Source organism: Hordeum vulgare, chromosome 5H, assembly GCF_904849725.1.
Source record: "Hordeum vulgare subsp. vulgare chromosome 5H, MorexV3_pseudomolecules_assembly, whole genome shotgun sequence".
Lineage (NCBI taxonomy): Eukaryota > Viridiplantae > Streptophyta > Magnoliopsida > Poales > Poaceae > Hordeum > Hordeum vulgare.
In genome coordinates, this window is record NC_058522.1 from 553,750,389 (window position 1) to 553,760,742 (window position 10,354).

Below are 10,354 nucleotides of genomic sequence, written 5' to 3' on the forward strand. Positions count from 1 at the left end.
AGGGGTGAGGCCCACCTATTCCCTCCCCAATCCCACCGGTGGCGGGCCGCCCGCTGCCCAGGGCCTCTCCGGCGACGAATCCGGCGGCGACTACCCCTCTCCGTCGAGCCACGCGGAGGCGAGCGAGGTCGGCCGACGCCCGTGCGCGCGGGGAAGTGGAAGCGAGGTCGGCCGACGCCCGTGCGCGCGGGGAAGTGGAAGCGAGGTCGGCGGGCTTCCTTCCGCGCCTCCCCGGGGAGGAATCGAACGGCGGGCGCATCGCCTCCGGCCAGCCTCTCCGTCGACGCGGACGGCGGACGAAGCAGGTGAGAATATGCGACGCCTTGTTTCGTTGATGGGGTCCGGTTGCCGAATGCTGACAGCGGTGTGATTTCCCCGCGGCTGTGTATTTTCCCCCAGCCCGAAGCCCGAGCAGGAGCCGGTGTCAGCAAGCGAGCACGCTTCTCTCAGGCCGTTCGTCGTAGAGGTCAGTACACGCAGCTCCCCCAAGCAAACTTTAGGGTTTCGAACATCGCATCTGCACTGAACAGCTCCACGGAAGTAGTAATGATAAGGAATTAGGCAGTGACCTCATGTAACCGATGGATGGTTTCATTGATGGAGAAGTGATTTTTTGTGTGCTTTGGAATCATTGTTTTTGGCTACCCGTCTCACTATAAGAACATGCTAAATTGCTAATGATTTGCATTGGCACAAAGCCACAAACACCTTCAGAACATGCAGATCAGGTCACGCTTCAGGTTGAGTTGTTGGCATGTATGGATGCTGTGCTTCTAAATCTTTAGGGATATTTTTCTGTAACACCTAAAGCAGTGGAATCTGGTTCACAGAATATTAGCAACTGTAGGTTGATTCAGTTAAGAACAGTTGCAGCGTGACCTCGCTTCGCATAGTCACTGAATCTGCATCCTTTTTAGTGGATGGAATAACAGAGTGAAAAGGCATAATCCTGCATGGATTAAGATGAAGAGGGCAAAAACAGAATCTCTTGAGGTTACTATAACATTATCTAATAATAAGCGACTCGAATGTTCAAATTTAGATGATAATTTAGTCCTTCTTTTTCTTTTACACGAGCATGCAGTTGCCAGTAGGCTAATAACTAAGTTTTTAAGAATTATGATTGCTTACCTCGCTCCAAACTAGCCAATTCTTTATTAACCATCAAATCCACTATATACAAAAGCCTATTTTTTGGTTCTCAATTTTCTGATGTTATTGCCATGCAAACTAGCCAATTCTTTATTAACCATGCAAAAGAACTTGGCATTAAGAGTTATATCTTGAGTTGCATTAGAAATAACCCAATTTATTTTCCCAGATTTTAAATTGATAAATTAATTTAGTTATGTGGTCTTATAACAGTTTCTTTTTACATACCAGTACGTTGTTATGATGCTTCCTGTGGGAAAATTTATTTTCATTGGTCATCATGCAAATATTGTGATACTTATATATATTCATAGTTTTTGTTCTTCATTAAGCCACATTCAACCGCCCACCAACTGTTTGACATAACACTAGGCTGTTTGTGCAGTTTTCCTCATCTCCCCAGTTCCATTGCTTATCTAATTCCGTTCATTTTGGTTTATGTATTTCATGGTGTAACACGTTTACTCGCATGTGTTTTATGGAGAGACATGAAATTGTGAAAATCTAGACTAATTCTTTCTTTTGTATACTTTCTAGGCAATGGACGTGATACATGGAATGGAGGAAAATTTTACAAAAGCTGCAGCCTTAGCTGGGGAGACTGTGACAATGACCCTCGCCGTCTCAAAGGCGGCCCTTCCCATGAACACTACCAATTTGGTGGAAATTGCGAACCAGATTGCACAGACTGCTGAAGATTCGCTTGTTAGCAAGGCCACAGTGCTTAGGGTGCGGCTGATCGGTTGTCGCAGGTGGAAGATTCTGCAAGGTCTGATGCTGTAAATGATCTTGTTCTTGAGTCTGTCGCGTTGGCACAGGAAGCAGGCAATGCAGGAAACGACACACTAATGCGTGACGCTCTTCACTTGGCCTCTGCCGGACGATGTTTTCTGCGACTGGCTGTTCTTCATGAGACAAAGCAACACATCCAGGCTAATGAGCTACCCATTCAAGTTAATGGTCCAATGGGAGAGCGACTATGGGGATTGAGATGGACGGGACAGATCGCCTCATGGTGGTCAAGAAGGAAGAGAATGGATGATGTCGAAGCCATTACTGCACCTTTCCTTGTGCCAACTGCCTCACTGGCTAGTGAGTCTACTTCTAGCAATGTTCCTCAGGTACACTGAACTTTCTAAAAAAGTAAGGATTTAGTATCCATTTCAGTTTCACAAGGTTGTGTTGGTGCAACCTGCTCAGCATCTCCACTTGAACTAGAAATTTCTTATCTCATTGGTGTCCCACAGTAGTAAACTTCCTTATAGCGACAACAGTGCGATCACTAAATTCCTGTGCCCCACCGACTGACCGACAACAGTGACAATAGTGCAATCTGGGACCTTACTGACCGACTTAAACATGTTCAAGAACATAGAGAAATGGGTGCACTCTAGAAATTTTTATATGGTGCCATCACGATAGATTGATCACAGCTAGCGTGACATTTCATTATTCACCCAGACACCAATCTCTTCTAAAATCTAATGACGGTGATCAGGAGGGGTGATAGCAATAGTCTTTCCTGTGCCCAAGAATGAATGAAATGCCCCCCCCCCCCTTCCATGTAGAGGAAAGTCCCATGGATGTGGTCAGCTCAATCCTCCATGTTAGTGTCCAGTCATGCCTGGTATGTCTGGGACCTAACTGATCTACTTAAACATGTTCAGGGGCTTAGATATGCAGATTGGGAGACCAGGGGCTTATTTGACCCCTTGACACAAGTATATGGACCTAGAGTGCATATTATTGAGCACTTGCTGTACTTCCTATTAATGAAAAACAGGATGGGCAATAGTGAATTCCACATACCATACAATTATTATTTGTAGGTTGTACTTACTAGTCTGTGGTAGGCCGGTAGCCAATGAATTCTGTTATAGCTGGTTTTTATTTTCTCTGATTTTTTTATAGGACCAGGGGAAGCTATGCGACAAATGGTTAGGCATGCAAACATGTGCGCTTGCGATGTCGCTTGGTTTACTGCCCTACATGGGACGTGATGGACTTTTCAAGGATAAAGAAACTTTTTCAGACAATTGTTTGTGGAGGATAAACTTGTTCTTTAAGGTGTGGTGGGGTCTAGTAGCCTTTGGTGTACCTTGCAGCTTATATGGACGCTATTGGATTGAGGTTCAGTATGCCCGTCTATCCGCCCACTTGGCCATACTTGGTATGTTATCTTTAACGTTCACATTTCTCATGTTATTATAAAAGAATCATGTTCTCTCTATCCTGGAATGTAAGCGGCGTAAGACTTTTCGTAGTTTTAGCACATGAGTTTGACTATAGTTTTTATTTGTAATATGCCTAAAAACAGTGAAAAGATATATCATCAAATATTTCTGCAAGATAAGTATGATAGTATTACTCACGCCCAACCCATGTACTTCTGCACGTACTAGGGGGCAAAGTTGTAAAGTGTTGATTGCATGAACAATTATGCGCTTTATATTTCAGATGGAGTGAGTATTTGTTGATGCTGGGAAAGAATTGACAATTGTACCTTTTGTAGGTCTGACGGTGCTTGTTGGATATTTTTCTCAGTGGATATTAGCTATTGATGCCACCAACATCATGACATCTTTTCTTGCCATTATGATTGGGGGTTTTATTCTTTTCTTCATAAGGGTATGGTCCTAGCGCTTGCCCATCTTTAGTTTGATTATCTATTCTGATTCTGTACCAGATAGTTACTAACAACTGGCACACTAGCGCTTGCCCATCTTTAGTTTGATTATCTATTCTGATTCTGTACCAGATAGTTACTAACAACTGGCACACATTTGTGACAGTGCTGTGTAACAGGGGATCTGTGATGCTACTATAGAGGGAGCAGCAATGAAATTTTGGAGAAGATTGGTAGCAGTAGTGCTATTTTGGAGGAGCAAAAGCTGTACATTTGAAGGCTTCACATTACAGTGAATGCGCATGTTGACTATCAAATAGAATGTGTGATACACACGAGCCATTAAGCAATATTCATCATGGACTTGGTACATATCGCCATGGAAGGTTGTGAGATGTGTAATCCTGTGCCACTCTTTTCTGTTTCCTCTAGCTAGTATAACCTCGACAAAGAATAGGTGATTTAGTGCTCTACCGTGTTAATAAACCAACAACCCCTGCTGTATATTCATAACTGTGATATGCTCAGCTGTTAGGTGCGTATGGCATAACTGTGCAACTGTTATTCAGATCTTATCTGCTGAATGATGTGATACAATCACACGAGACATATTTGGCTCATGCAATATATTTTCCAAACTTTTCACCACTATTTTGGTGCTCATGTTTTCACAGTGGGAGTGAGGAAAGGAGTACATGCATGGCATTCTTGTGTTTGTGATAACTGGAACAGAGGCTAAATTTTGGTAAGGTTAAAGACGAGTGTTTCATTAGCCATGAAATAGGTTTTCGCCCTGCTTTATAGATAAAGCAAATAGTGCCACCGACATCACATTCGCTAAAGTCTACTGGGGCCACAACACAAAAGCGTCCAAGAAACGGAAAAGAAATCACAAAAAAAGGCCATCGAGTGGTCAACACATCATGGAGGAACTAGTGAAGCCAGCAGGCGAGCCGTAGCCTGAAGCTTGTCTAGCATCCGGCCAAGATGCCCCTGGTCTCTCTGCCTAACAAGCGGGTGCTAATGCTGCAGGAATGGGAAAAAATTGAAGTAGGCGTCAGAGACGCGACGAAGAAAAACCCTCTCTATCACCATCTTACTGCGAGTAGTCCAAAGAGTCTACGAAAGGGCTGCAAAGATTAGCCAAAAAAGCCGTTTGTCCAAACTGGGCTGCCCTGTCCTAGCCTGGAGGAAGCCGGTAAGGTCCGCCGCCTCCCACTGCGGACTAAGGGCCTCCCGGACATAGCTCCAAAGGGACCTTGCCGCAATGCAGGAGAAGAGAATATGGTTTCCATTCTCCGGCACGGTACACAAGGGACAGAGGCCATTACCCGGGCCCTATCGCTTGAGCACTTCCGTTCCACACAGAAGGCGGTCTCGTAACAATTGCCAAACAAAAATCTTAAGCTTCAATGGAAGAGGCGCCTTCGAGAGAGGCACCATCCACTGAATGCTAGGCCTTCGACATAAGGCCCGATAGGTAGAGGCCACCGAGAAGGCCCCTGAGGTGGACAGGTGCCAAAGGGCCTGGTCAGGGCAGCTGCCAAGCGCAGGTGGGAGGAGTGCCATCATCTCGTCCCACTCAAGGATCTCAGCAGGGCCGAGGGATCTACAGAACAAGACATTCCATTGTCCACCTCGGACGGCCACCGATACCCACAGAGCCTGATCCCCACATATAGCAAATAGCAGGGGGAGCCCCATGCAATAGGGGGTTCCACCGATCCAGCGATCCAGCCAGAACATGGCTCCCTCGCCATTTCCAAGGGAGAAAGCCAACCCCAAGCAGATCTCGTGCTTAATCTTCTGGATGGCTCGCCAAAACTGGGAGCCCTCCATACGGTCGCACGCAAGCAGAGGCAAGCCCCGAAGGTACTTAGCCCGAATAAGCTGTAGCCACAGCCCCCCTCGTTACGGATGATCCACCACACCCACCTAAGCATAAGGGCGATGTTCATCCGGCGAGACGCCAAGATCCCGAGACCGCCGCACTCCTTAGGCAAGCAGATGCCAGCCCACTTCACCATGTGGTATTTTCTGCCGACCATCCATAGCTTGCCAAAAGAACCGGGCGAGGTCATTATCAAACGCCGCATGAACGCTCTCCGACAGGAGGTACATCCCCATCATATACATAGGGAGACTAGAGAGGTTAGATCCTATCAGGATGGTTTTACTCCCTTCAGAGGTAAACCGACCACACCACGGTTCGGCACGCGCTCCAACCCGCCCAACAAGGGGGTCAAACGCACTCATAAGAACCTTTGAGTCGGATAGCGGCATTCCCAAATATTCAACAGGGAAGGTGCCCAATCTGCAATTTAGGTTGTCTGCAATGCGACGCTTCTCGGCCTCGGGGTAACCCATGAAAATGACCTCACTCTTGTCGAAGTTAATCTTAAGCCCCGACATATCTTCGAAACACAGGAGAAGAAACTTTAGGTTGACAAGATCCAAATCCGAGCCCTCAACCATGATCATGGTATCGTCAATATATTGGAGGTGGGTGATTCCCCCTCCCTAGATGAGATGCTTTGAATAACCTGGTACGTACCTTTTGATGTGTCCTCCTGTCTGATTCCTCCAATATCTTTACTGGGAGTTCACGGTAAGAGAGATCTGGTTGCACATTGATGATGTCGTGTGATACTCGCTTGTATGGATCGCTCACACATTTTCTTAACTGGGATATGTGAAAGACGTCATGCACGTCTGACAATTCAGCTGGTAGACCTAGTTGGTAGGCAACCTTGCCTCTTCATGCAATTATTCGGAATGGTCTCGAAGCTCGTCATGATGTCTTTGATCGTAATAGCTCTTTTGACGACTCTGTGTTGTCTTGAGCTTGTCTCTGATCAACTTCACCTTGTCCTCAGATTCTTGGAGCATTTGCAGAACGAAAATACGGATATCCCCAGTCTCTGACCAATTTAGCGGTGTACAACATCTTCGTCCGTACAATGCTTCAAAAGGCAACATTTGCAAACTTTGCTGATAACTCTTGTTGTAGGAAAACTCAGCATATGGCAGACTGTCTTCCCAACTATTTCCGTAAGTTAGCACACATGCCCTGAGCACGTCTTCCAGAATCTGTTTCACACGCTCGGGTACTTTCATAGGTTGTGATAGGCTTGCTGGTTTCTGGTGCTCGGCCTTGATTCGTTGTCATGAATCACAGTGTGCAATAAAAGAGGCGATATCTCTCTTATTTCGTGCCACCAATATTTTGTCTGAATGTCCTTGTATATTTTTGTACCACCCCGATGGATCGAGTATGGCGTGTTGTGGGATTCTTCTAAAATCTTTGCCTTGAGGTCCTCTTTGTCAGGTACGCACAGTCGGTCGTGGTACCGTACTATCCCTTGCCCATCCACATTGAACTCTCGGACCATGCTGAGACTCATTTTCCTTTTTATTCCCTTAATACTGGGATGCCCGTCTTGAGTTTGCTTGATTTGTTCATCCAATGTGGGTTGTATTTCCAAGTGTGCAACAGTGCCTTCTCGGACGAGGAGCATGTTGAGTTTGGCGAATTCTTGGATAAACTCTGGTCTCAAATTCTGCGTAGCGCTGTTGTCGGGAGCTGGGTTCCTGCTGAGGGCATCAGCTACTATGTTTGCCTTGCCAAGGTGGTAATGAATTCCCACATCATAGTCTTTGATTAAGTATAACCAACGGTGCTGCTGCACGTTGATTTCCGGCTGCGTGAAAATATACTTGAGAATCTTGTGGTCCATATATATCTCACAGCGATTTCCAAGCAAGAAATGCCTCCATTCCTTGAGAGCGTGTATTACTGCGGCCAGTTCCAAGTCATGAGTGGGGTAGTTTTCTTCATGTCTCCGTAGTTGCCTTAAGGCGTAAGCCATGACATTTCCCTCTTGCATGAGTACACACCCGAGGCTTTTCCTTGAAGCGTCACCGTATACTTCAAAGTCTTTGTGCAGATCGAGAACGATTAACATCGGTGCGGTGGTCAATCTCTTCTTCAATTCTTGGAAACTATTCTCGCATGCTTCAGTCCACTCGAACTTCTTATTCTTTTTGAGCAACTAAGTCATTGGTTTGGCTATTGCGGAGAAACCCTCAATAAATCTTTGGTAATATCCCGCCATTCCGAGGAAACTTCGTACGTCTATCAAGTTTGCTGGTTCTTCCCATCCATTTACGGCCTTGGCCTTCTCGAGGTCCATGGCAATGCAGTTAGTACGTGACCCAAGAATCCGACTTCTTTTAGTCAAAATTCACACTTGCTGAATTTGACGTACAACTGATGTTTACACAACTCACCTAATACAATCCTTAGGTGTTGTGCATGCTCTTCAGGTGTCTTGGAGTAGACCAATATACCATCGATAAAAACCACGATGAACTTGTCCATGTATTTCATGAAGACCTTGTTCATGAGGTGCACAAAATATGCTAGGGCGTTCGTTAGTCCGAACAACATCACTGTAAACTCGTACAACCCGTATCGGGAAGTAAAGGATGTCTTGGGAACATCTTCTCGGCGTATCTTTAGCTGATGATACCCCGACCGTAAATCAATCTCCGAGAGAACTTTTGCTTGTGCGAGTTGGTCGAATAAGTCATTTATTTGAGGCAGTGGATACTTGTTCCTGATAATGACCATGTTGAGGGCTCGATAATCAACACATAGCCTCAGTGTTCCATCTCTCTTTTTGGCAAACAGTACTGGCAATCCCCATGGTGAAGAGCTGGGGCTGATGTACCCTTTGCGCAATAATTGTTGGGGAACGTCGCATGGGAAACAAAAATTTTCCTACGCGCACGAAGACCTATCATGGTGATGTCCATCTACGAGAGGGGATGAGTGATCTACGTATCCTTGTAGACCGTACAGCAGAAGCGTTAGTGAACGCGGTTGATGTAGTGGAACGTCCTCACGTCCCTCAATCCGCCCCGCGAACCGTCCCGCGATCAGTCCCACGATCTAGTGCCGAACGGACGGCACCTTCGCGTTCAGCACACGTACAGCTCGACGATGATCTCGGCCTTCTTGATCCAGCAAGAGAGACGGAGAGGTAGAAGAGTTCTCCGTCAGCGTGACGGCGCTCCGGAGGTTAGTGATGATCTTGTCTCAGCAGGGCTCCGCCCGAGCTCCGCAGAAACGCGATCTAGAGGTAAAACTGTGGAGATATGTGGTCGGGCTGCCGTGGCAAAGTTGTATCAAATCATCCCTAAAACCCCACTATATATAGGAGAGGGAGGGGGAGCCTTGCCTTGGGGTCCAAGAACCCCCAAGGGGTCGGCCGAGCCAAGGGGGGAAGGATTCCCCTCCCAAACCGAGTCCTACTTGGTTTGGAAGGTGGAGTCCTCCTTCCCTTTCCCACCTCCTCCCTTTTTTTCCTTTTCCTCTTTGATTTTCTTCCCAATGCGCATAGGCCTCTTTTGGGCTGTCCCACCAGCCCACTAAGGGCTGGTGCGGTACCCCCAACACCTATGGGCTTCCCCGGGGTGGGTGGGCCCCCCCGGTGAACTCCCGGAACCCATTCGTCATTCCCGATACATTCCCGGTAACTCCGAAAACCTTCCGGTAATCAAATGAGGTCATCCTATATATCAATCTTCATTTTCGGACCATTCCGGAAACCCTCGTGACGTCCGTGATCTCATCCGGGACTCCGAACAACATTCGGTAACCAACCATATAACTCAAATACGCATAAAACAACATCAAACCTTAAGTGTGCAGACCCTGCGGGTTCGAGAACTATGTAGACATGACCCGAGAGACTCCTCGGTCAATATCCAATAGCGGGACCTGGATGCCCATATTGGATCCTACATATTCTACGAAGATCTTATCGTTTGAACCTCAGTGCCAAGGATTCATATAATCCCGTATGTCATTCCCTTTGTCCTTCGGTATGTTACTTGCCCGAGATTCGATCGTCAGTATCCATATACTTATTTCAATCTCGTTTACCGGCAAGTCTCTTTACTCGTTCCGTAATACATGATCCCACAACTTACACTAAGTCACATTGCTTGCAAGGCTTGTGTGTGATGTTGTATTACCGAGTGGGCCCCGAGATACCTCTCCGTCACACGGAGTGACAAATCCCAGTCTCGATCCATACTAACTTAACGAACACCTTCGGATATACCTGTAGAGCATCTTTATAGTCACCCAGTTACGTTGCGACGTTTGATACACACAAAGTATTCCTCCGGTGTTAGTAAGTTATATGATCTCATGGTCATAGGAATAAATACTTGACACGCAGAAAACAGTAGCAATAAAATGACACGATCAACATGCTATGTCTATTAGTTTGGGTCTAGTCCATCACGTGATTCTCCTAATGACGTGATGCAGTTATCAAGCAACAACACCTTGTTCATAATCAGAAGACACTGACTATCGTTGATCAACTGGCTAGCCAACTAGAGGCTTGCTAGGGACAGTGTTTTGTCTATGTATCCACACATGTAAATGAGTCTTCATTCAATACGATTACAACATGGATAATAAACGATTATCTTGATACATGAATAATAATAATAACTATATTTATTATTGCCTCTAGGGCATAATTCCAACAATAATTA

General features: G+C 46.2%; 1 protein-coding gene across 3 annotated transcripts; it reads left to right on the forward strand.

Moving 5' to 3' along the window:
• Window positions 1–207: 207 nt before the first annotated feature.
• On the forward strand, window positions 208–4,429 carry LOC123452854. Of its 3 annotated transcripts, none has more exons than XM_045129575.1 (6): window positions 208–305; window positions 400–466; window positions 1,690–2,273; window positions 3,064–3,322; window positions 3,665–3,780; window positions 3,945–4,429. In XM_045129575.1, the coding sequence occupies exons 3-6, from the start codon at window positions 2,001–2,003 to the stop codon at window positions 3,966–3,968; spliced, it is 672 nt and encodes a 223-aa protein (XP_044985510.1). In that variant the 5' UTR covers window positions 208–305; window positions 400–466; window positions 1,690–2,000; the 3' UTR covers window positions 3,969–4,429. The 3 variants fall into 3 exon arrangements, with proteins under 3 accessions (XP_044985510.1, XP_044985512.1, XP_044985511.1); XM_045129577.1 differs by having other exon boundaries at window positions 210–305; window positions 1,690–2,295; XM_045129576.1 differs by lacking the exon at window positions 208–305 and having other exon boundaries at window positions 385–466.
• The last annotated feature ends 5,925 nt before the right edge of the window (window positions 4,430–10,354 follow it).